The sequence below is a fragment of the Fusarium mangiferae genome (genome assembly GCF_900044065.1).
Source record: "Fusarium mangiferae strain MRC7560 genome assembly, contig: FMAN_scaffold004, whole genome shotgun sequence".
NCBI classification, from domain to species: Eukaryota; Fungi; Ascomycota; class Sordariomycetes; order Hypocreales; family Nectriaceae; genus Fusarium; species Fusarium mangiferae.
Genome location: NW_024573924.1, coordinates 1,113,961 through 1,138,211, shown reverse-complemented (window position 1 = coordinate 1,138,211; position 24,251 = coordinate 1,113,961). Strand labels below are relative to the sequence as shown.

The following is a 24,251-nucleotide window of genomic DNA, read 5'->3' as shown; positions in this document are numbered from 1 at the left end:
CGCTATAGTTCAAAGTACTTCAGCTTGGTTATCTGACATGGAACATCCTATCCCATCTCCCCTCGTACTGAGATGGACGATGTGATGGTGGTGTTCAGGCGAACAGAGGAGGATAACATCACATCACATCACATCTCTGTTCATTGGAAGGCCGTAATGAACAGAGATGTGATAACATGAACAACGCCTAGAAAATGATGAACATCTCTTCTTTATACTGATGTCCCAGACATGAATTCGACTATAAAGCAAAGATATTCCGCAGCTAGAATGGCCCGGCACACACGAAGAAGAGATCCATCTCAACATCGCAAGTTCAGCAGCTTTGGACATACCCACAAACTTGCCACCTCTATCATGTTTTCGGTACTGCCCAACACCGAGCAAGTGATACTCGCTACCATGGGTAGTGATATCCACAAGCTCATTGGCCCCAAAATTGTCAGTTTCTTCCCTGAACGAGCATCTAGAAGCGAAGATGACTATCGCAGCATCGAGGCAATGATATACATGGGCGGATCTCATATGCCCAGACCTGGACAATATCAAGTGTTCGAGCGACTTCACCGCACTCGCTTCCAAGACAGGAACCATCGGTCGAGGCGAATGTCTGTTACAAAGGACACCTTCTTGACACACAACATGGTCATCCCAAAGCCTGTGCCCTCGCAGTTTGGATATCCTCATGGATACGACCTTATCAGTCTTGACCTGCATCTAGTTGCGTCAACTTTTGATTATGAAGACGCAATTCCACACATTCAGTTGACAGACTATGCTTGGCGACCCTTGAGCCTCAAGACGTTCCCTCACCTTGAAGAGTTTACTATGATGTGCCTGCGACCTACCAGCTGCAGCGGCCAAAGTCATTTGCCCTTCCTCAATTCCTCAACAGACGGACGATGTGAGTACTATGGTTTCCGCTACCACCAAGATACCCGACGCGTGGAGTACACTCGGCTAATTTGGTCTGACGTCGCAGAGCTTGCATCTGCTGGCGAGGATCTTACAAATGGGCTATTTCCTTATACAATTGTCCGTTTGTGGATCGTCGGACAACGTCGCGGTCGGTATAGGATGCCAAGAGAGCTTGAATGGACGCACCTAGACCAGGTGTATCCAAAGTCTAGTGAGCGCTATCTCAGCAGAATCAGAGACTTGTGGGTGCTGACTCGAATGAGACTCGAGAACCCGATCCGAGATGAGACATGTCAGATGGTAGTCTGATCGACTTTGGATAAGTATTTTGCCGTGTTTTCGGAAGCAAAAGGATTGGGATGTGAGTTTGAGTTGAAATTGAAGTTGCTTCGTTTGATGCTTTGGATGGAATGCTGGCCGTTACTCTCTCGCATTTGTGTTTGGTTTGTTAGTTTACCCCGAAATCATTAAAGAAAAAAAAAAGAAAGAAAAGATTTTGGATATTATTATTGCATTAGGATCTGTGACTTGAACTGCTGTTCTGTTGCTAGGCAAAGAGTAACAAGTGTATGCTCTTGCCAGGCAGATGATTGTCTGTCTACCTATAAATCTGGTCAGAACAAGGCCCAAGAATTGATGTCATGTCGTCAGTGCAAAAAGAAGACATCACAACTGAATAATTGTATTGGTGCGACAATTGTTGATATGCCAGATGCCATTCTCGCTTTATTGACAAAGCAGTTGCTTAGATGTTGTTGCATGCATACCTGGGCTTTATGACCCTGAGTTACTGCAACCGAGCACCAACAGTATACCCAAGGCATTGCAATTCCTCAACCATGACTACCAGCATCCTTTTGACGTGATATTCATAAATATGGCAAGCAAGTGTTGTGTAAAAAGATACATATTCGACTCCGACACATGAAGTTCCAGCGCTCAAACAATCTAGCCTCCATTAGTGTACACAGCAATGGGCTCGTCAAATCCGATAGCGCTCCTACAGCGATATTATATTACGTTCCTCCGATCGTTTCGTTTCAAACTTGAAGCTCGTGACCATTCTCCTGCTGATTTCCGTAGCCTGTTGCCCAGACTTATACTAGCAGCTGAAAGGCCCTGCATTCGTGAGGGGAAAGAGGACTCAACTCTCTCCCAGTTACGAGGCATCTTTGCGTCGTCCTCGCTATCATCCAAGGCTGGACCAGGAAGCATCATCATATGTCTTTGCCCCTTGAGCATGGCTCCCTGAAGGGCTGCCCATGATTCAACCTGGCCATCTGCTGCCTCCTCCACACAGTTGCACTCGTCGCCTGCGGGGCATTGCGTTTCGCCAGCAGCATGCCACTCTGCTAGACACGCCTCGTGACTTGCACAACCACAAGCCAAGCATGGAGGGAAGAGAGCATCCACAGGCTCAAGGCAGTACACACATCTAAGCTGACTCTGAGTTTGATGGCAGCGATCACATGTACCAACAGCACCACCGACCTTGGAGTCACTGGAAGTATAGCGAAGTGGTTCCAGCTGTGTTTCGTGTATACGGCACATCCCTGTGACATCAAGACCGCGACCTGATGCAAGCAGCGCTTGAAGCTGATCCTTCTTGCCCATGGCAATGGGCGATGAGTTATGTGCTTTGCCATCGTGACCAGCGCCTGGCTCATGGAAGGCGTCGTCACTGTGCGCTCCAGTCATGTCCTCCTTGAGCGAGTTGAATTTCATAATCTCGAGTCTGGAGAGTGGTTGGTTCCACATTTGCAGCATTTCAGCATAGGCATATCGATAACGAGCATGGACATCTGCCTGACTGGACTCGAGCATGGATACGTTCAGCCAACCATCATCGTCGAAGGCGGTTTGATCCTCCATTGTGATGGCAATCTTTGTGGGCACAAGTGACAGATAATCATCCCTCACATAATCGTCATCATCCAGAGAGGTTCTCCCACCATTCGAGTCCATCGCGGTCGACGCACTCCATGTAACATTGCCTGGAGCCAGACTGCTGAGAATCGTCTCAGCAGGGCTGGGTCTCTTTCTTACTTGATTTGGAGGTGACGACGAGCTGACTCCTGCAAACGAACGTGGCAGGTTGGCAGCAAAGGCTGATGCCAGACCCGAGTTTGCTCTATTTAGAAATCGTGTGTTTGGAGACGTAGACACGCTGGGCGGTGCCTCAACTTCCCCTAGATACCCCTTGAATTTATTTGGCGGCGTCTCTCCACAAGAGTACGAGTTCGATGCTGCATCGCCACCCCATATGCCATCGTCTGACGCCTGGGATCCAGAATAGTGGACAGGAGTGTGCACTGTCATCGGTGTTGTAATAGCTGAGTTGGTATAACTGCGTCCACCAATATTCCATAGTGAGGCATCAGTGGGGAAGTAGTCTAGCGAGAAAGCTGGTGCCTTGAAAGGGAGCGGAGTTTCGGGCTGCGGTAGATGCGATTCAAAGTAAGCCACACTGTCTGCAGCAGAAGATTCGCTGAATATACAAGAAAGCATTGCCAGCATTTGGATGTCCGCAACCTGCTCATAGTATGCAAAAAGGTCCATTATGAAGTCCCTGGCCAAGGGATGTCTACCCCATTTGACTCTGCCCGACAATGCACCTTCATGTCTCTCCAAAAGAGAATCGTGAGGAGAAGTATCGGCATTGCACCTGGAAACCACATCGTGGGCGATTACCAGAATAGAATCGCGCCTCTGATTGTGCGCGAGTATCTCGAGCGGAACGCCCTTCTTTAATAGAAGCCCAAGATACCGCCAGACATCAACCAGATCTCGAGCGTTGTACTTCTCAGCAACCTTTGCGTTGTGCTCACAGACCTCGGCTCCGTCGCCAAAGATGGCGTACTCACGCGCAAATTCCTCTTTCGAGGGGAGAAGACCACGGAAGTCATGTATCGAGACTAGGTTCTTGGGCCGACCAGGCCTCCTGCGACTTGTGCCAGTGCCAGTACCAGTGCCTACTCCCGTACCACCGCCACTCGAGCGTATTGATCTGTCTTCGCTCCATGTTTTCCTAAACTGGCGACTAGGGTGGTACCAGAGATTAATCTTGTGCATTGACGTAGACTCTGAATCGCTCGAAGATGATGAGGATGAAGACGATCCAGAGGCGTCGGTATCAGAATCCCCACTGGATGCGGAACTATCTTCCGCCATAAAACGTTGTCGAGGCCCAAGATCATGTGCGATTCTGCCAAAGCCTGCAAAGAATGGTTCCCCCTTAGGGCGTTCCCTATAAGCGTCCATAGTGGTGGTGAACAATGCCCGTGCCTTTTCCTCTTTGGAGGGGAAGAAACAGATCAGTCGTCCATTGTGTGAGAACCTGGCACCGCAGGTCCTGGGTGGTGGTGGCACGATTGTCCTATTCGGAGGCGCAAGCGCGGTATCCAACTCGTTATGAGGGGGCAGTTCTTGAGACATGGATGCTGAACCGCCAGCGGGGATATCCTCGTCGGATTCACTAGAGCTCTCGTCCGCTAAGCCATCAAGTTCATCATCTAAATCTCGAACATTCTTGAAGAAGGTTGTGCTGCTTTCAAGATCAACTTCCCCAAGGAGATACGTAAAGGCAACCTCTAGGCAATTCTTTTTTCTCTGCAAGAACTGATTGGCCAGTTGATGAATCTCGCGGTCGACCTTTTTGTGAGTCTCTGCAGGCATGAAGGACGATTTTTCAACATAGAACTTAGGTGCCCTGGTCTTGGGATAGCCGACTGGGATATCAATTCGAACCTTAACGAATATAGTTTCCCCTTCGGCGCCCCAGGGGCCGTTCAGTGAGGCATTGAGAGTCAAACTGTCCATATCAATGTTGTCCCACCTCACTTTGGGAAGTTGATGGCTGATGCGTAAAAGTTCCTCCTGAATAGACTCAGGTTCTGCCCAGTCATCGTTAGGGTATCCATGGCCAAAGATACCCGAGTCTTTTGATAAGTGTCGTTTGGCGCTCGTTGATGCCTTTCTCTTAGTCATGGCAATTCCTTTCATCCATCCTATTTGCGACTGGTTACGATCGACGGATCTTCCAGATACCTTGGCCTTCATTGAAGGACCTCGCCATGCCATCGATGTACGGTGGCTTTGGGTTGTGCCTGACCGCATTCCTAGAGTTAGAGCACTTTGCTTATGATAGCTGGTGCCAGGCCGGTGATCACTCATTGTAGCAGATTTACGATCGCGATCCGTACTTTCATCTACTGTACGGAAAGTCTTATATGTTGCGCCTTTTCGAGTGATACTTATTGCTGGATCGGCTGGCATGCCGCGTTCATGGCCGATAGCGGCGAAGATCTTGGGGTCGATGCATTGAAGCTTCAGTTCGTTGTCTGTGCCCCAAGAGACAAGCTGGAATTCACGGTTGTCTTTACCGTCGTCAGTTATGCCGCCACGGCATCGCCACAGGAATTCCTTTGCTTTGTGATCTCCGTGCCCCGGCCAGACATCGATTGGTTGACTTGTCACTTTTGATTCTGGTTCAAAGTTGGTGTCGTAGAGATAAAGATCACCCGGTTCGTTCTGGGGTATAGCGAGGAGGCCGTGCCCGAAAGGTGTATGACGAGCTCTCCACACTGGAAATCCAGTTTCAATGGTATGTTGCAAAGGCTCTTCCGCAGTATAGTCCCAGAAGTTGATCCTCTTGTCGATGGAACAGGAGACGATCGCCTTCGGGTCAGACCGATTCCAGTCCAGGCCATATATCTTGGATTTGTGAGCTTTGATGGATTTTAGAGGCTCAGAAGAACGGCGTTCATCCCAAATATGCAACCATCGATCGTGAGCAGAAGCGAGAATGTGAGATGCTTGGCGGTTGTATTTGACCTGAGATGCCCCAGCAGTCCAATCGCAGAAGGTCAAAACAGGCTGGCGCGGTCTTCGAAGATCCCATGCGTGAATATAGCCATCTACTGAGCAGGTCGACAAGAGATCTGGATGATGAGCAGACCAATTGACGTCTGTAATAGCACGACTGTGGCCTTGAAGAGAATGTTCTATGGCACCTGAACTTGAGTCTTCCCTCCGATTGAGATTCCACACCAGGGCACGATGATTGGCAGCAGAGACGATCCAGTAGTCGCGAGCAGCAAAGGGTGACCATTGGACATCCACAACCAACCACGGAAGGCCATGAGTTCTCAGTCGCCGGGGAGGGCTATATGGTGAGTCAAGATCTATGATTGCCAATCCATCAGGCCTATTTCGTTGTTAGAATCTATCAAGTCAACAGTACACTTTTAACCTACGAAGCCAAAGCGACGTCTCGCCCAGCAGGGGAGATAGTGGCAGAGCCGACTAGGCCATCAACATGAATGGTGCCATCTGACTCGAAACTTTCGCTCTCGTAGGCAGATTTGATGACCTTGCCCTTCTTGGGGGCATCAGCAAGTTGGTCGAAGGAGGGCATGGTGATGGGCTATCTCGAGAGGGTATCACGACGTTCCTCATGTCGCAACTCATATGATATGAGGTAAGGAGAGGAGAGGAGAGGAGAGGAGAGGAGAGGAGAGGAGACACGGCGGACTGCCACTGAATGGCTTTGAATCATGTCATCATCCACAAGAGGCCAAAGAAGGATAGAGGCGTCAAAGTGCAGCAGGGGAGAAGAGTTGCCCAGGGCAATGTATTCTTGAATACGAACGTTGTATAAAGATGTTTATTAATGAAGTTACTCAACTGAGCTCGCGTTCCTCACTGGATGAATGATTGACAGGAGGTGGTCAGAGCGCGCGACATCGTTCCACAAGGAGGTACCGCCCCTACTGTTTGAGGTGTTGTGGTACATCCCCATCCCCCACCATTGAAGTGCGTGTGAAAGGTTCAGCACTTCCATGACGGAACCTTCCGCGGCCTTTATTGGGCAGATTTTGTTGTATGACAGCGCCTAATAAAGGACATGTACTTTGAAGTATAGCTCTCTACTATGTACACTACGTGCTAAGGTATAGACAAACTACTAGGTACCTAGTACCTATAGTACCTAATAATGGATGCACATGGCTTATCTACCTAGTATCTACCCATCTTTGCCTAACCATTTGTTGATAATCGTCACTTGATTTAAATGATCAGGTGTCAAAACAATTCCGTTTATTTGTGACGTGCTGCCAGAATCTTTCTTTTCATTTAATCACTCCCATCGGGTCTTGTTAGATTGCTTGCTTCTCGGTAATACAGGTCTCTACGGAGTAGGTACCTGCCACTGCGACTGCCCCGCCGTTGACCTTAATAAGTGCCCGCCAGGTATTTCAAGTATTCAACCCAGACCTCACCCAACCACAACCCTTCTCTACGTAACTCTATCGAAAGCTACCGCTACGACGACGCGATATCGCACAAGCAAGTGCTCACCGAGATAAGAACCGTATCCACCGATATCGAATATCGTCGAAATACCTTCACATACCCCCCCGGCTCCATCATGGCTCTCCCCAAGCGCATTATCAAAGAGACAGAACGGCTCATGGCCGAGCCGTAGGTCATCCCCGAGGCTACAGGTCTTGCGCCCTGACTTCGTAACCTAACACTCGTCGCAATACAGTGTTCCAGGAATCAGTGCCGTTCCTCACGAGGATAACCTCCGATATTTCGATGTCCAAATTCACGGTCCCGCCCAGTCTCCGTATGAGGGTATGCTCTGTATCACTACCACTTGATCTGCCCACTAATTCAGAATTCAGGTGGTGTTTTCAGCCTCGAGCTCTTCCTCCCCGACGATTATCCAATGACTCCTCCCAAGATTCGATTCCTCACCAAGATCTTCCACCCAAACGTCGATAAGCTTGGTCGTATTTGCCTCGATGTCCTCAAGAGTGGGTTGCATATCAGGGTGCATGTAGGTCTGGGACGGCAAAGCTGACAAACGCTACAGATAACTGGTCTCCCGCTCTTCAGATCCGAACTATCCTCTTGTCGATCCAGGCCCTTCTCGGTGCTCCTAACCCGGATGACCCTCTCGCTGCAGATGTCGCCAAGAGCTGGAAGGAGGATGAACAGGCCGCTATTGCAACCGCCAAGGAATGGACCGCCCAATATGCGAAACCTTGAGGGGAAATGATACACCAGGGTTAAATACTTAAAAAAAAAACAAGGAATTTAAACACATATGGATGATCAAGTTGGGAGAACAAATGCTGGAGTTTAGGGGCCAAGCGATGTCTCATGGAGATTCTTTCTATTGGCTTTGAGTGGGTACAATGGCACTCGCAGGTTTGCTCTTGGTCTTGTCTGATAGACCTGAATGCTTTTGCTGTCAAGAAACGCATCGCTATTTTGTCTAGTCTCATCCTGATACTTTCAACGATACCCGCCGCTTCAGTGTGAAAGGATCGTATCCAACTCCCTCCAGGCAGCTCCTTGACCTTTCAGTTACTGGTGGGTTGTTCCCCATCGTACCTCCACCACTGCGACATCCCAGACCTGTGATCTGAACCTTGTTCTCTATGTAAATCAGAAGTTAATTGAATCAGGAGACAATTTACATCTTGATTCTTACACCAGGTGGTAGGATGGTGTTTCTCCTTAAACATAATCCAACGGTAAGTTCACAGGATACAGGGGTGTTTGGTGGTCACTATTGGCAACCATTATACTGAACAAATTCTCGTTCTTAGGAAGATCTGTGTCGACTTGAAGAATATCTGTTACTCTGTGTTCGCCGAGGACTGGAATCCTCTAACCTATGAGGGCCAAGATCCGAATAACGTCTAACCTTCATGCTCTGTGCCATAAAAACAAGTGGTGTCATTCTATCGAACGATCCCTTGGCAATATATTCAATGAGGGACCATCATGGCAGGCCCCAAATCTGTGTTGAAAGAACGCTTTTCATGGCTTGCGTCCAATGTTACTTGGCGCGAATCTTTGAGAACGAGCAAACCCCTCTTCGAAAACTATGAGTGTCGCGAGGAAGATTAAAGGACTCACCTAAGGCTTTGTATCTGAAAGGAAGTCCAATACTTTACAGCCTTGAATTGTATTTAAAAGATTATTTGTTATTTCTTTTTTTACTGCTTTACTCTACTGGAGGGGTTGAAGGGCTTATTGGGGGCACATTGTTACGGTAGAAGTGGCAGTGGAGAGAACAATCATACAATAGATCAAAATCTCCTATGCTTGGAAGTAATGGAAAATGCATGCCCCGTTCCGATTTATCTTCTCCTACTTGAGAAGCCATCGTAATCCGTCCAGCATATGTTTCTCGCAGGTCAAGGCATGATCGAGGTGAGGAGCCTTGAGCCAAAAGGTATGCGGCCAGCCCACCTCCACCTGAACCTTGACATCGATACCTGCTTCCCTAAGAATCATGGCATAGCATAGCCCATCCGAGTATAGGGGGTCGTTTGAAGTCAGCTGAATCCAAGTACGAGGATGTCCCTTCAGCTCGTCTTCCGAGACCTCAAGAGGTAATTTCTCAAGACCATCCCTAGGTGTGTTTCGGTGTAAATATCCGCCCAATGATGTGATGAACGTTTCAGACACGCTGGTGTGATATGGACGTAACTTTTCAGGTACATATTCCTCGCCACTGGCTCTGTCTGCTGTGACTGGACACCTCAGTAGAAGTCCGTGAATGGCACCCTGAGGAGCTGCTTGCGCCACTGCAGATGCCATCTGTCCACCACTCGAGCTTCCGATAACGATAGTTCTTATCTTTGAGCTGTGGAATTTATGAAATCCATCCAAGCTGTCAGAAAGACAGACGGTAGCTGGATTCTGAGGCAGCAGGCGATATCCCACTGAGTAAAGTCGAATCCTGGCAATGCGTGACTTGACAATATGCCTGCAAGATAGTTCTTCGCTATCCGCCTCGCCAACCCTCAGGCCGCCGCCGTGGTAAAATATAACGATAATATCCGGCTCCTCAGCTTCAGTGCCTGTAAGGTCCAGTTGAAGGACGGGGATTGGATGCCCATCCACAGAAGAGGGAATAGTGAACTCTTTCTTCGTAACTCCCTGTGAGAGCTCATGATCTCGGGTTCCAGGCGCCGTGACTTGAGCATATAAGTCGCGGCATTCCTGAGCATAAATCGGTTGCCGTTCTTCTACACTGCTGAATACTCTTGGGGGGCCTCTCTTCTTGGCCTCTTCTTCATGTGCCAGCCAGGCAGCGTCTAATTGCGGTGCCGTCTTGAAGACATAGGTTTCGAGTTCCGGATCTGGAAAGACCATGTTTGATGTTGATCTGGTATTTTGATAAAGGACTTGATTTGGAAAGTATTTGCAATACTGACCATACGTTACGAGGGATATATGGCGTATCGTGTAAGTCGGGATATTCAGGCTAAAGTCCGACACGTGACCCTGATATTGCTGTAGGACTCCGAGCAAAGATACTGCACGAGACTGACTACATACATAGAGCGACGTCTGAGGATTTAGAGCCTTGCAGTTTTGGCCAATAACGTTATTTGAGTAGAAGACCCTCAGAACGGAATAGCCAAGCTTGGATTAAAACAAAGAAGATAGAGGAGTCTTACAGCTAAAAAAATAAAAATAAAAAAATAAAAAACTTATCAGAAGCTCAATCTTTACAAACCGACTCCTGGATATAGAAAATCAGCATCTATTCTACATAGTGTACTTCCTTTCATATAGTCTGACACCGGACTTGGACTTAACTCTCAGGTTGTCTTCAGATATAGGGTATGACAAGAGATGCGTAATGATGCAGATGACTGAAACGTTGCAGAACAGAATGATCCTGATTAGATAGTGTGCCTATATTACGGTTCACTTTGGGCACATCAAGAAATTGCCCTGTGCATTGGGTGGTGTATGGGAATTCGGCCAACGCCTCCCTCGGATTGTTCAATCGCCTGAAATGACTGTCTCCATACTCGATAGGTATTGGGCCAAGTATCGACGAAGGAGTGAAGGTTCATTCCAAAAGTCGTCATAAGACGACACTCCAGAGTGACGGGAACAAAGAACTAGGATGCTCGGCGTGAATTGGGCAAACAAGAGACGTAAATTTGAGAGGTCCGAGGTTAGTTTGGTAACTAAGAACTCGCACACTATGCTTCAAATCGAACCGCATTCTCAATAACTCAACAAGAACTCATTATAAAGCACAGAGGAAAAATTGTAGCGAATTGGGTATGAGACAAGCCGGGTTCTCCCTCGGGATCTCGTATCTACAATGCTAGAGTACACAACACGAAGTCGGAAAAAGTATATCGCGATTCGTCTAAACCACAGCCAAGTCGCCGAACTTCTCCTGCAGTGGGTGTTAGTACTGTCGATTCCTCTGTCATTCGGACAACATACCTTGTATCCTGGCACCATCCATCGGCCCTTGGAAACGAGCTGAGCAGTCTTCTCGTCGATAGACTTCTCGGCAGCGGCAACCTCGTCCTATAACTTGTGAATCTCGACCCAGCAGTCTCAGCTTCGGTGGTACATACGACAGTGAGTTCCTCGAATGGTCGGGCCTCCTCGATGTTCTTGAGGGTAGCGGCAAGATCCTTAAGTTCAAGGTCAACGGCCTCCTTGGTAGCCTCGGCGTTCTTGACGGCCTCGGCCTCGAAAGCGTCGATAGCCTTCAGTTGTCGGCTAACATCGTAGGTGACAGGCTTGAAGGCGCTGAATCGCTTCTCGATCTCATCGATGATAGCCTGGTTCTTGAGGACGGATCGGTACTGGGAGAAATCGACGGTGGTGGGCTGCTCCTGGAGCTGCTGAACCTTGCGGCGGACGTCCTCGTTGCGCTTCTTGAAGGCCTGCAGGGAGGCAACGGTCTGGCCACGGAGACCGAGGGAGCTGGTGACCTTAGTCCAGTCAAGCTTGAGAGCTGCGCTTCGCTGTAGGAGAAAGGGAAAATTAGCTCACGGCATCCTGGGACGTAGAGGCGCACGATTGGGACCCGGGGGAGAATTTCGACAGCACCTGCGATCAGTCACACGCGCCAATTGATGAATTGAACTTACAGTCGCCATTTTGAGGAAGGTTACGATGTCGAGAGAGCGGAGAGGATAATCTTGATTGACTGTTGATGACTTTGCCGAAGTTCAGGGAACTACCGGGCACTAGGAAGTCACGTGCTTCCACTCAAATATCCGGCGGGCGGCGTTTTCGGACCCCTCATTGACGTCGGCTCAGGATGAGCGAGGACTAGAGTTGAGGACAATTGAAGCTCAGAAGCCGATCAATGGCAAGAGAATATTGAGCTATGAGACACGAGATGCAGAAACTCTCACGAACCGGAGTACGGTGACTCAGCGTAGATAGCAATTAGCAATTGATGGATTCAGTAGTCATGAGACACATCGCTCATGAAACGAATGTCGAGTCAGTCAGTTGGTCGGTCGGTCACAATCAGTCCATGAATACAACATCACGCATGATCAAAATCTCAACAGCGTTTTTTGACGGATTTATGGGTGTTATTCCCTTTCAATTGTTTCCGTTATTTGGCATCAACTCCGTTCCGCAGGGTACAGTTCGCCAAGAACTAATACAAGAGCCCAATGTTCGTCCCATGTACATGCTTTTTTTGGATGATCGTCCAGCAGAAGCTCATGCTTAGATACTTAGAGCCATGATGGAATTGACAATATCGTTGTCGTTCTCCTTCAACGCCTTGACGGCCTTGTTGCGGCTGACGTTGGCCTGGGTCATGACAAGCTCAATATCCTTATCCTCGAGTCCGGAAGCGTCGACCTCCTCGTCGTCATCCTCCTCCTCCTCTTCATCCTCCTCCTCCTTGTCCTTCTTCTCCTCAGCGGTCTCAGCAGCCTTGCTGGGCTCACCGTGGTTGTGGCCAGAGTGGTCCTCAGCGTTGGCGGAGGCGAGCTGAGCAGCAGCAGCTTGTTGAGCAGCGGCGTTCACATCCTCAATCTTGGCCTCACCGAAAACACTGGCTTGAGGTCAGAAGCAGATCTATCATTTTACAACAATACAACTTACATGTAGGTGTTGCTGTTGGGAGACTTGTAGACCTCGGGGTTGTTGATGACGAAGAGGATCTGTAGCCTTCGGTTAGCACCAACACTTCATTTTATCCCTCCAATCTCTTCAAAAAACCGCCGGCACTCACGTTCTTAGGTCGTCGGAGAGTGACACGGGTGATGCCAGGGATGCGGGTGAGGTGCAGCTTCTCGAGGGCCTTGCGAGCCTTCTTCTCGTTGCGGTTGTGGATCACAGTAGAACCAGCGGGGAGCTGGCCCTCGCCGACCTCCTCGACCTCGGAGTCGTCGCTGGAGTCATCCTCGTGCTCCTGGACGGTGGTCTTCTTGGGCTCCTCGTCGGGAAGTTCTTCAACGCGGGGGTTCGACATTTTGGCGACTGAAGTGCGGGCACAGATGTTAGTAAATCTCAGGCAATCAATTTGTGGCAGCAAAATCTTCCCGGGACCGCAAAAAATCGATAGCAAAATAACACAATGAACATAACGACAGCTGCGCACTTACTTGTTTTGCTGATCCCAGTTACGTCTGTTTGATGGCCTGATCTCTCACGTCGTCGTTTTGTGATGGGGTCCTCGCACAGCGATAATTCTAGGGCTTGGTGGGAGGTGGGAACTAAGGTACATTAGGTAATCAGAATCTGTGTCACTACGTCTCCCCCTCCAGATTCCGGAAGTCTAAGAAAGTGACGACGGGTGGAGGGAAAATCCATGGAACAATTTGGGCAATAATTAAGGTTGAATATGGGGATACAAAGTGGCTGAGTGTAAAGACATGCATGCATACACAGGCAGCGGAGTTTTGGGGTATTCATTTCATTTTTATTTCGGCTACAGTTCACAATGAATCCATGTTCTTTTTTGATGCTCCTTTTGCTTTGAATTCAGTTGATCTCAGAATTTCCGTATTGACGCCGTTCATCGTGACGATGAAGTGTGAAATACAGCCTTCCAGAACGAAGCGAAAGTGAATCCAGCAGCCTCTATACCGCCGTGATGTGTTTCCTGCCCAGTTCCGTGCCACTTGATCTAAACCCGACTTTCAAGCACCTCCGTGACTCCAGCTTAATGACCCATTTATGCGGAGGCCTTGACCTTGGCCAGAGCCTTGCGCTCCTCGAATCGTCGCTGCTTCTTGAGTCGGAGAACCTGGAAGCGCTCGAAGTCGGTGAGACCCTTCCTCCGCTCCATCTGATCCCGCTTCTTAGCCCAGTTGGTCTGCTCCCACTTGGAGTCGATCTCGGACTTCTCCCAGAGCTTTCGGACGACACCAGTTCGGGAACCGCGGTTCAAGCCCTCGACGATAAGAGAGGAGAGGAGGACCTTGCTGAGGGGGACGGCTTGTCGGGGAACAGCGAGGCTAGCGTTGGCGGAAGGACCGTCGACGAGAATCTGTGACGGGGTCAATATCGCGTGTTTCGGCAGACAAGTCTGTTCTGAAGCAGGAGAAACCTACTCGCTTGTGGTCGATGATCTCGACGATCGTGGCCAGGCGGCCGGCGAAGGGGTGGTCGCCGTTGATAACAACGACACGGCCAACCTCAACGAGGCGCCAGTTCGAACCCTCAATGACTGCGTCGCCCATTGTGACGGTGATCTAATGACGGTCGATTAGTCGAATGTTTCAAGAGTCGCGCGCGCAGTGATTGATTGTTCGAATACAACTGCGATCGTAGGAGTCGAGGTTCATACCAGTTGTCGATTATGCTGTCCCGTTAGTTGGTTGTTTGCTGGAGCCGCGGACCTTGAAATCGCTAAGGACTTTTTGATCGTGGGCAGAAAAAGATCCTGTGCGTGCCTGCCCTAACTTTCGGTCTAACTTCCGGACTAACCTTTTGGCCGTCCGACAAAGCGAGCTCACCACCCGGCAACGGAGCACGGGCCAGCCGACGAGAACTTCAAAAGAAAATTTCTGGCAGACATCAAGTTTTGTACAGCCCAACAAAACTCTTCCTCTTTATGGTCGGAGAGACACGCCACATTTTTGAGTGCATCAAGGTAAGAATCCATCACGCTTCCCTTTTCCCCTTCTTCTCTCTCTCGCATAGGATGAGGTAATTTGCGATTGATTCTGCTTGATGGTCCTCTTTCGCCGGAGTGGCTAAATCGGGCGGATAGCTGATATTCAATTTCTTACATATTCTGAAAGCACATTCTGTCTTATATCCAGTCTCGCATGACCTGCCATTTTACAAAGACTAACTCAAGACTTTAGTGATACACTTCTCCCTCTTCTGTAGTGGCAAGCTTTAGTTAGCAAACTGTGAGCCTTCCTAGCAGCCACAAGCAGATACATTCAATGTCCACAATTGCAATTAGTAATAATTTTCTAAACCTTCACAAGCAACGCCGCTTGTTTCGTTTTATTCATGTGAAATGCCGTACAATCCCTACTACCTCGATGTTTAATGATTACATTGAAACACACATACGGAATACACATACTATGACATCTAATGTGCGGGGGACGTTTGACGAGACATCGTTGGGGCTGACTTATGTTTCAATAAGACCACAAGGCCTCCTCATATTCACGTATGCGATGAGAAGTCATGTTTCGGCTTTCAATTCAATCATTAATTTATCCTTTCCGAATCATTTGCCTGCAACGAATCGGCTGTGATCTAAAGTACCTATTGTTACAATTAAGCCTTGCCCTTGCGCTTCAACTCCTCTTCCTCTTCAGCCTGGAGTTGAGCATCGACCTTTGCGCCCTTGGAAGGTTCGTTGCCGTGAGCGCGAGCCTTGTTGTTGCTGTTAGTTTTTTGCTTTTCTTTTGGCGCCAAAGCCAGATCTCGATTGGACTTACGGGCAGAGTGGGATCCTTCTTTAATTGGGCGGTCTCGAGATCGTCGTCAGGCTCGGATCGCTGCTGTTTTGCATTAGTATATAGTGGATATCCAACTGCGGTGGCTCAACTAACCTCCTCAGCAGCCAGGCGGTTGGCGATAGATCGCTCATCCTCTGCAATTTTGTTAGAATATTTTCTCATATTTAATCCACGGAATACGTACTGGAATCAAGGTTGTTGTGAGAGTTCTCCTTGCCCTCGTTGTAGGGGTTCTCAACGTTGCGCTCCGACTCAGGAGCGTTTCTCTGATCGCCAGCCTCGTAGACACCACGGTTACCAACGTTGGAGTAGCCAGACATGATGGATGTGTGAGAGTTGTGTGTTCAGTGATTGAAAGGGAGGATTATGTGAAGAGATGAGATGTTGTGTGAGAAAAAGTTTTAATTGATCTCAAGACCCTTTTGTAGTTCCTCTTCGACGATGAATCAGTGCCATGGTCATACATCTTCTCCACAACCCTGACTTCATAGAATACGTCATGATAAAAGAAAGTCCTTGCTCACCACAACAAAACGCATCAGATCGCAACACATACGTCATAAGTAAAAAGAAAGAGATTTTGGCTCCTCCTTAGGTTTTCTGCAACATATGCTTTGCTACGTAGAGTCGATCTTCTAGCGTAAGCGGTTGATATCAGCTTGGCGAGGCGCCTGTCCATGATCCTTGACAGCAGGCCACGTGAGACACTAAAACAACATCTCATGAATTCTTAATGAGAGAGCAAGTCCATTTGCACATATGGAAACAATAAAGACCGAACATTCCAGCTATTCTTTCTCACGTCAAGGCTTGCTGCCGTGTGGTACCGTATCCAAGGTCAGTTTGAAACTGGGACAATCAAGGTGTATTAGCCGAGCCTCATCCGATCGTGACATTTGATTTCTTAAAAACTTTACTCATTGGCAATCTGCTTGCAACATTCCGTGATTGCTGGGTTTTACAAAATACAAAACCACGACTGGTAAATGAGGCATCTACTGAGATGGACCCTGACCTTAACACCACCCATAAGTACTAAGCCAGGACATCCCTACCTAGGTAGTGACTGGTTGGATTAATGTATCTTTAACCCCTTAGAGAATTAAAATTATTTTGTTTATAAAGTTAGAACCCATCGCCAAAAGGTTTATTTCCATACCCACTTTGAGCCTTCTTCCCTTAAATAATCTCATTCATACTTGAAACACGAATGTCCCGAGGACATTGGCTCTCTCTTATATATCTCTGGTTATCCATGGGAGGCGGAAGATAGCGGGTGCCGTGGTGGGGGTCTATGCACGGGCCACATTAAGTCATCTTCGGCGTGACGAGCTTCATGGAGCTATACCGAATCGGAGCTCCGACATCAACCTCCATGGACAATCGTGATCTTTCTACAATTGTTTTCTAAACATAAACTTTTGAGAAATAACCAGCTAAAATGTTTCGCTTTGTAAGTTACGAGGCCAATATCAGATATGCGTGATTACTAACAAGCATATAGCATAAGACACTCGATATTGTGACAGTCTTCCACAAGGCCAGCTCTCCGGCATCCGTCAGAGTCGCCAACCTTTTGAAGCAGGTCTCTGCCAATGCCACTTCTGGCGCCACTCTTGACCAAGCGAGCGACCACTCCGCCCAGACGGCACCTATTCGAGACCAGTTTGAGCTCAACATCACCGAGGATCCTCCTACAGACGACCAGGTGAAGACAATTCTGGAATATGTTGGAAGCAACAGTATCCCCAAGGTGATCAAGGGCGCAAACAACGAGAAGGAGGCTCTCAGGAAGTTCAAAGAGAGCAAAGAGAGCTTCATTCGACCAGTGGTACGTTGCCTCTGGAATCTCGCGATGGAAACCTACTGACTAATATACGTATAGGTTGTGGATTGGAATAATGGCAAGGCCATTGCTGGCGACAACGAGTCTGAGATCCTCAAGCTTCTGAAAACACAGAAGTAACGTCTCTAAAACTGTCAATGAACTATCGCATAACCCCTCTCTGTATATACTATGTCAATGATTGATACCGTCTGACGATCAGCCATATTAGCATGCTTGTATTAGTGACCCATCATGAGCCGACGATAGTAGGTTGACAAACGCTCGATTTTCTTTTCGAAATGCCACAAGGCATTCCCGTCGGTACGATTGCCAGTCTTTCCTCGAAAAGACCCTTTATGAACAATATCAAAGTTTGGCATCCAAATTCACCAGACGTGAACCGTATGCCACCAAAGGGCACAGGCATTAACCTCGTCTAATCAAATTGAATTGTTTCTAGTCCAAGCAAGAAACGAGTTCTCCAACAGATATTTCACAATCTGCATATAACAGAGTAGCCGTTTGTGTGGAGCGAGAATCAGCAAGCACCCGCGTTGAGCTGCAAGATGCCTAGGCGACTGTATCGTTGACGCGTTGAGTACCTCGAGCAAAACTAATCATGCTATTGTCTAGTATTTAAATACCGGCAAACCCAAGGCTAGTCTAGTTGAAACCAAAACCGATTACGCTCTATTATAGGCGAGCTAGCAAGTAGGCTGCGAGCCGTTCTGGAAGGTTTCCTTGCCTTTGTTTGACTTTGACAGTTTGCACTCCTCGAGTCACAAGCAAGCACTGCAAAGACATAACTGTTGGTGAATGGATACTTGCAAGCGAGAGACTTTGATCATCAGTTCAGGTCTGCGCCAGCTGTGCCAGTGCGTGCCAGTTACTAACATTGCCAGTGGCAGTCACTTAATGTTTATTCGGTGACAGTGTCGGCGGCCGTAGGGGCCAAGCCAGAATAATCATTGCCCGGTCTTCGATTTTACTTTTTGTTTTCCTTTTCTCTCTTGATCCTTTCCTTCCCTCTAACTTTCTTCTCTTTCTCCTCAAACCTCACTCCCGCACATCTCGAGAACACCGACAAATCTCCCCTCCTCCTTCTTTCCTCACGGCACATCATCGCGCGTTGGGCATCGAATTCAGGAAAGAACCACCTTCTTTCTGAAATTAATCTCCTCCATCTTATACCTGAATCTGAACCATAACTTGCACTTGTTTTGCGCCCGGGCGCTTCACTTCTCAAGGTAAGCCTCGAACACCTCTATTTATGCAAACTGTGATTTATCAAGACGAGGTGAATGCTTTCATCTCATCACCCTTAAGGGTCTTCTAAGTCGGGATGAGAGTGTTCACCTCGTTTCCAAGATCAAGCGCACCTTGTCTCATCATGTGCTAACCGACCGTTACACAGAGCATCATGGCTCAACCTCAACCCGCTTCGGCGGGTGACTCCTCCATGTCCAATGGGCCATCGCCGCCGCCTCAACCAAATTTGGAACCAGACCGGACTTATGCCAGAGACCAGCCACCTAACTTGCGCGAAGCCTTCACCAGCTTCTACCCCAATGGCCTACCCAAATTCTACAAAATGCTGCAGACACCTGGTCCTGAGGGCGTCGTTCAAACGTACGTCGAAGACTACCTCCCTGTGGGATTCTACAGCAACCCTCCAGTCGGGGCCAAAGCCATCTTCTCTACCTGTAATGGATCGAACCCTTTTCGTTACATGGAGCATTTACTGCCTCAGCGCCGCGTTCACCTTTGGTCCGGAGACGAAGTTCAATCTGCTTGCAACTCACTCCGCAAGCTCTACTGGGAGGTCATAAAAGATATGCCGCATCCAGACTGCTGGGATAGCTTGTGGGACTATTTTGATGCCCAGGACATTTACAATTACGGAGCTTTGAACCTTTGGAATGTGGTTAGTCAACTGTTTGTCGAGAACCAGTCCATCGCCCTCGACGTCCATAATGCCTTTTCCATCGAAGTTGGCCAATGGGTTGATCACTGGTTGTATGACGACGAAAACCGCGACAAACTCACCAATAGCAATGAAACTGGTCTTTCTATCAATGGTGTCATCGGTTGGGAAGCTATGAAAGGCCTTTCGGATGATGCCATCCATCTTATTGCAAGTGCCCTTGCGCATCGACGATCTCTGTTACTGTCACCCGAGAAATTGAGGCCAGGTACAACGAAACCTAATCACTTCAAGGAGTTTTACGAAAAGGGGCACCTCGAAAACTGGTTAGGTATGTGAAACTTGCTTCCAAAATCAGGTTCTACTGTTATGCTGACACCTTCATAGCGGGCCAACGCGTCCTGGGACCTTCGGGTCTGTCTACAAGGCCAACGGAGTGGCAGCCTCACCATTCCTCCCCGGCATCAGAGAAAGTCGCTCACCCTATCATGGTGCTCGATGGGAAACACTACTTTAGACGGCCTGAATGCCGTGTGCCCAGTGCGGTAGAAGCGCTCCACCAATCCGCAGCAGCAGCAGGGCCTTCCGTTCACGGCAACAGCGAGACAACCTTGATCGAACAAAAGCAGGTTAACGACACTACCGCTCACAGTGGTCTTCGGGTAACAGCTCAGGCCAGAAGTAAATCTACAGAGCCTTTCCCTTCAGTCCGAACACCATCCCCCCACACTGATGGTAAGGGACATGATGAGGAAGCCGCTTCCTCTTCCAACGGACACCACGAACAGGAGGAGCAGGAGGACTTCGATGCAATGACCCCCACAAAAGTCAAAAGGCATGGCCGCAAAAATCCCCGGACCACACGAGGAGCTCGAAAATCCACAGTGACCACATCATTACCAGGCTCAGCAGTCATGCGTAACTCAAGTCTTGCTAGTCCTACAAAAGATGTTGCAAATGCCACAGAAAATTCAAACCAGAGGCCTCCGACCGATAGCCAGAAGGCTGATTAGCAACTAGCCCAGGCTACTTCGAGTCGCTCAAAGGACCATATCACTGGAAACATCATCAGAGATGCAGAGTTGCGGTTGAACACCAATGACAGACCCAAGAACCAGCGACCAAACCGAGCTTTTGATGAGCCAGTGGCTCACGGTCAGAATGAAATGAAGTATCCTGGAACAATGAGTACGTTCAATCAGATGCAAACACCTGATGTAGGCTTTCAAAACAGCGCGATGAGTAGTGAGCCCCCTGAAGGTACGAGACTTTCTGGGCAATTCGCGATGCACACCCCTCCTATGGCCCCCTTTTACTCAGCAGGAACCTTTAGCCCTGCCCCTCAAGGAAACTATTCTTTACTTCCCCAACAGAATTTTCCCATGCAGAATGGATTTGACCATGGATTTCCACCTGTTCAGCAGTCACAGCCGCCTCAGAGGGGTTCATTGACTGGTCGTGGTAGAAATACCAGCAACTCTTCTCGGAATGATCGTTTCGATTCGAACGATGGCAGATGGCCCTATCAAAACCATGAGAATAAGAACGGCGGGAATGCTGGATTGAGTCGCGGAGGTTTCCATCGCGGAGGGGCTCGTAAAAACCGCCGCGGTGGCCACAACCAGCGAAACGCAACCGCGCCTGTTGCGCAACCTCATACCGGCCCTGATTTCAGCCAGAAGAGGCGCGAGGGGGCACCGTGGAAGGATTCATGGCGTCGGGATCCAGTTACTTGTCAGAACGTTCAGGATGGTTTGTCGATCAAAGATTATGTACCTTGCTCTTGCTCGATCTGCGATTCTCGTGACCGCTCTGTATACATCATTGTCCAAGGCTATCAAGGATTTACTGGGCCAGACATACTCGCACGGCTCAAGTTTGGCCTGGCTGAGAGATATGGACATGTAGAAGAGGTGTTCCCGATCGCCTCGAAAGAACCAGGACGTTTTATTGCCCGGTAAGTCTTGACTCGTTGTGGATTCATGTTGAAATCAATGAACAACTAACAAGAATTAGGTTTGTAAACTCCTCGTCAGTTGGTGAAGCACTGACTATTGGCGGCGGTAACATGCCTGAGCAAGGCATATCTGTTACATTCTCCCCTGCGTTGCGATCAAAATGGACACTCTTGGAGCAAGCACCTACTCGACCACTCCCAGGTCGAGTTTCTGGTCAGAACTCCGCCGCTCCTCCATTCTCTCCTTATCCTTTCGGCCTATCGATGCCAGGCAATGCGCCGAATACTGTCGCAGTCCCTCACATGATGCCAGGCATCGTTCATCCGGCTGTAGTCAACCATGGGCAAGCACATAACAGTCATTTCTGGCAACACAATGGGGGGCAACGTTCTTTGTCTGGACTTGTACAACCTCCAGCCCCTGGTATTCCATCTACAACTGTGCAGTCCGGACCCGGCATACAGGCACTCCTCCCTGGACAGCCGGCTCTTGATCCAAGGCAAATTGCCCCTCCTCCCATCCAGCCGGCGCAGGAAACCGCATCCTCTCGTGAGGTATTGCAGACTAAGCCTCCATCTGAAGAAGCTTTGGATGAAGTCCATCACCTTGATCAAGATGATCCGGGTAGTCCGCGAAGTGACACAAGCAAGTATACTGGGATCAAAGCCCGTGTTTCCTTGCCCAGCACCCCTTCGAAAGCTTCACTTGCCTCCCAAGGAACCCCAACGAAACCAAATGAGAAAGCAGAAGGACTTGCGGGTATTGAAACGACAGCACATCGCCTGAATGAGATGCCCATTAAGGCGCTTGAAAGCCAGGAAGAAACAAAGGTGACATCTGGTCATCAAGCTGAACTACTGTCTGAACCAACTGGTAGCAAGAGCAGTCACAGTGGTGTGCCAAGCTTCTTTTCTGAGAATGAGAAAAAAGAGAGAGAACGAGCATGGGCTAAAATTCCTATGCCTCTGACTCTCCGTGGGCCTCGCTCAGTTACTCCAATGAACTTGGCCAGCATCGCCACCGAGTGTGGCAGCAACCCTGAAGTTGGAAAGAGTGACAATCGCGAACGGAATGCTACGCAGATGGAGTTGCCAATCTCAGGGCAGAATGCAACCTCTGCTCCAGGCACCAGCGATGTTTACGAGCCATCTATGTCCGAGAACCCCGAGTCGAGGTTTCCGTTGCCGCAGGCGCCAAAAGGCTCTTCTACTGCCCATCTCACCAGGACAACAAGAGAAGTTGCTACTGAGCTGCAGGGAACTACTATAGGTGAAGCACAGCCATCTGAGATGCCTGCAACCTCTCCCGTGACCGAAAATTTCATGTCCAAGGTTGAACAATCGTTTGAGCAAGAACATACTTCAGACACGCTCCCAAGAGGCAAAGGAAAGAATGCCAAGAAGGCCAAGAAAAAGAAAGCGAAGAACATGGCACCCACGAGCAACGAGTCCAATCACGCCTTTCAACAAAATGAGCCGCCGTCTTCTCCTCGATCCAGCTCCATGGCACCTCAGCACATGCATGTTAGCAGTGGAGGGCTGGGGTCTAATACACACCATGGAGGCCATATCGGAAGTCAGGAACCGGGTTCATCCTCGCCTATCAAGCGACACCACGATGAACCTGAGCAGCCTTCTGTATCTGGATCTGCTAAGCGAAGCAAGAAGCATGGGAATAAGCACGAAATGGCTCAACACCAGCACCAGCCTCAGCCTCAACCCCAACCTCCATTTGACGAATCAGATTCCCCTGATGAGGACGAACGCGGTCGTCGGGGATTCAGAATGGGTAGAGGAGGTTCACTTCGCTTTGGCAAGCAACGTCGACCTCGTCCTATGATTCCTAGCTCAATGCTCGCAGGAGAACGATTCGATGCTCAAGCGCCACCTCCTTCGACCAATTTTGCTTTCCAATGCCAGAGCCTCCCCGAATCTGATGACCCGCCGAACTTGCGCGATCATGGAAATGGCGCAAGGAGCCGCCTCAATCCCGAGGCCCGAGAGTTTGTATCTCCATCGAGAACAGCGTCTCTCAGTAAAGGATCAGTTGCCAATCTGAGCGGTCGTGAAGCACCAAGCAGTGGCACAGTGAATGAATCGGCTGTCAAACATGTACAAACAGATGAACTAATCCGAGAGGTCCCCAAGGCCGGGGACGATGATGCATGCGAGACAACTCTTCAGGATGAGAAAGGCCCATCCGCCGTCACTAGCCAGACCCCTAAACGTCGTCGAGGTATCTCAGAAGCGGTCCAAAAAGGAACCCCTAGAAAGGAAAAGGGGCCTGCTCATCAAGGAGAGGGAAAGAAGACTCCGGCAAAAGGTTCGAAACGAGGCAAAGGCAAGGAGAGGGCAGTGACGGTGAGTGCCAAGGCTGACAACGCCGAGGCAAAGGTCGAGAAAGTTCAAGAGATGCCTCAAACCCCAGAGAATCAAGGAGGAAAAGTCAAGAAGCCTGGCCTGATCGACGATGACTGGCCCTCACTTCCAGCTTCTCGGGAACGGGCACAATCCAAGTCACAGACACCCTTGATTTGGGGTGGAAAGACAAAATCTACCCAAGATGACGGTGGGCTCGGACAAGGATCTCCTGTCACCAAGAACTAGACTGTGATGTGACTGAGACATAGCAGGAAGAACAGGGAGGACCGAGCAGACATGAATCGAGAAATGGTCAGTGAATTTATTTCGGTCGGCACCTTTCGCTCTACTTGGCATCAAATCAATAGAAAGGGGAGGGGGGGCCGGTGAATAGGGGTCAGGGTAATGGATTTCAAGGGCTTGCATTGGGCATGGACAAGTTGGATTGTCCATTGACATAGTTGTGCGATATCTGGTCTGTTGTTGGGCACGTCACAATGGTCTCAGGTCAGGGATTAG

At 49.1% G+C, this 24,251-nt stretch overlaps 10 protein-coding genes across 10 annotated transcripts; 4 read left to right on the top strand and 6 right to left on the bottom strand.

Moving 5' to 3' along the window:
- Positions 1 to 270: 270 nt before the first annotated feature.
- FMAN_08953 (uncharacterized protein) lies at positions 271 to 1,227 on the top strand (the record flags this gene model as incomplete). Its single annotated transcript, XM_041829739.1, has 1 exon — positions 271 to 1,227. The coding sequence occupies one exon, from the start codon at positions 271 to 273 to the stop codon at positions 1,225 to 1,227; it is 957 nt and encodes a 318-aa protein (XP_041680472.1).
- Positions 1,228 to 1,929: 702 nt separating this feature from the next.
- FMAN_08952 (related to Sec27p, YMR131c and human retinoblastoma-binding protein) lies at positions 1,930 to 6,334 on the bottom strand (the record flags this gene model as incomplete). The annotated part of the gene is made up of 2 exons (XM_041829738.1): positions 1,930 to 6,124; positions 6,174 to 6,334. 2 exons carry the CDS (start codon positions 6,332 to 6,334, stop codon positions 1,930 to 1,932), a joined length of 4,356 nt encoding a protein of 1,451 aa, XP_041680471.1.
- A 1,014-nt stretch (positions 6,335 to 7,348) lies between these two features.
- On the top strand, positions 7,349 to 7,974 carry FMAN_08951 (putative ubiquitin-conjugating enzyme E2; the record flags this gene model as incomplete). The annotated part of the gene is made up of 4 exons (XM_041829737.1): positions 7,349 to 7,401; positions 7,469 to 7,557; positions 7,608 to 7,739; positions 7,799 to 7,974. The coding sequence occupies 4 exons, from the start codon at positions 7,349 to 7,351 to the stop codon at positions 7,972 to 7,974; spliced, it is 450 nt and encodes a 149-aa protein (XP_041680470.1).
- A 1,113-nt stretch (positions 7,975 to 9,087) lies between these two features.
- On the bottom strand, positions 9,088 to 10,098 carry FMAN_08950 (uncharacterized protein; the record flags this gene model as incomplete). The annotated part of the gene is made up of 1 exon (XM_041829736.1): positions 9,088 to 10,098. One exon carries the CDS (start codon positions 10,096 to 10,098, stop codon positions 9,088 to 9,090), a length of 1,011 nt encoding a protein of 336 aa, XP_041680469.1.
- Positions 10,099 to 11,116: 1,018 nt separating this feature from the next.
- FMAN_08949 (putative ATP synthase subunit d, mitochondrial) lies at positions 11,117 to 11,864 on the bottom strand (the record flags this gene model as incomplete). Its single annotated transcript, XM_041829735.1, has 4 exons — positions 11,117 to 11,146; positions 11,197 to 11,283; positions 11,334 to 11,729; positions 11,856 to 11,864. The coding sequence occupies 4 exons, from the start codon at positions 11,862 to 11,864 to the stop codon at positions 11,117 to 11,119; spliced, it is 522 nt and encodes a 173-aa protein (XP_041680468.1).
- A 586-nt stretch (positions 11,865 to 12,450) lies between these two features.
- On the bottom strand, positions 12,451 to 13,204 carry FMAN_08948 (putative nascent polypeptide-associated complex alpha chain; the record flags this gene model as incomplete). Its single annotated transcript, XM_041829734.1, has 3 exons — positions 12,451 to 12,784; positions 12,835 to 12,893; positions 12,965 to 13,204. The coding sequence occupies 3 exons, from the start codon at positions 13,202 to 13,204 to the stop codon at positions 12,451 to 12,453; spliced, it is 633 nt and encodes a 210-aa protein (XP_041680467.1).
- Positions 13,205 to 13,909: 705 nt separating this feature from the next.
- Positions 13,910 to 14,417, bottom strand: FMAN_08947 (putative ribosomal protein L14.e.B, cytosolic; the record flags this gene model as incomplete). Its single annotated transcript, XM_041829733.1, has 2 exons — positions 13,910 to 14,224; positions 14,289 to 14,417. The coding sequence occupies 2 exons, from the start codon at positions 14,415 to 14,417 to the stop codon at positions 13,910 to 13,912; spliced, it is 444 nt and encodes a 147-aa protein (XP_041680466.1).
- Positions 14,418 to 15,477: 1,060 nt separating this feature from the next.
- FMAN_08946 (uncharacterized protein) lies at positions 15,478 to 15,982 on the bottom strand (the record flags this gene model as incomplete). The annotated part of the gene is made up of 4 exons (XM_041829732.1): positions 15,478 to 15,576; positions 15,642 to 15,704; positions 15,756 to 15,796; positions 15,847 to 15,982. 4 exons carry the CDS (start codon positions 15,980 to 15,982, stop codon positions 15,478 to 15,480), a joined length of 339 nt encoding a protein of 112 aa, XP_041680465.1.
- Positions 15,983 to 17,103: 1,121 nt separating this feature from the next.
- Positions 17,104 to 17,628, top strand: FMAN_08945 (uncharacterized protein; the record flags this gene model as incomplete). The annotated part of the gene is made up of 3 exons (XM_041829729.1): positions 17,104 to 17,115; positions 17,167 to 17,493; positions 17,548 to 17,628. 3 exons carry the CDS (start codon positions 17,104 to 17,106, stop codon positions 17,626 to 17,628), a joined length of 420 nt encoding a protein of 139 aa, XP_041680464.1.
- Positions 17,629 to 18,910: 1,282 nt separating this feature from the next.
- On the top strand, positions 18,911 to 23,978 carry FMAN_08944 (uncharacterized protein; the record flags this gene model as incomplete). Its single annotated transcript, XM_041829728.1, has 4 exons — positions 18,911 to 19,745; positions 19,802 to 20,364; positions 20,440 to 21,371; positions 21,431 to 23,978. 4 exons carry the CDS (start codon positions 18,911 to 18,913, stop codon positions 23,976 to 23,978), a joined length of 4,878 nt encoding a protein of 1,625 aa, XP_041680463.1.
- Between the last annotated feature and the right edge of the window lie 273 nt (positions 23,979 to 24,251).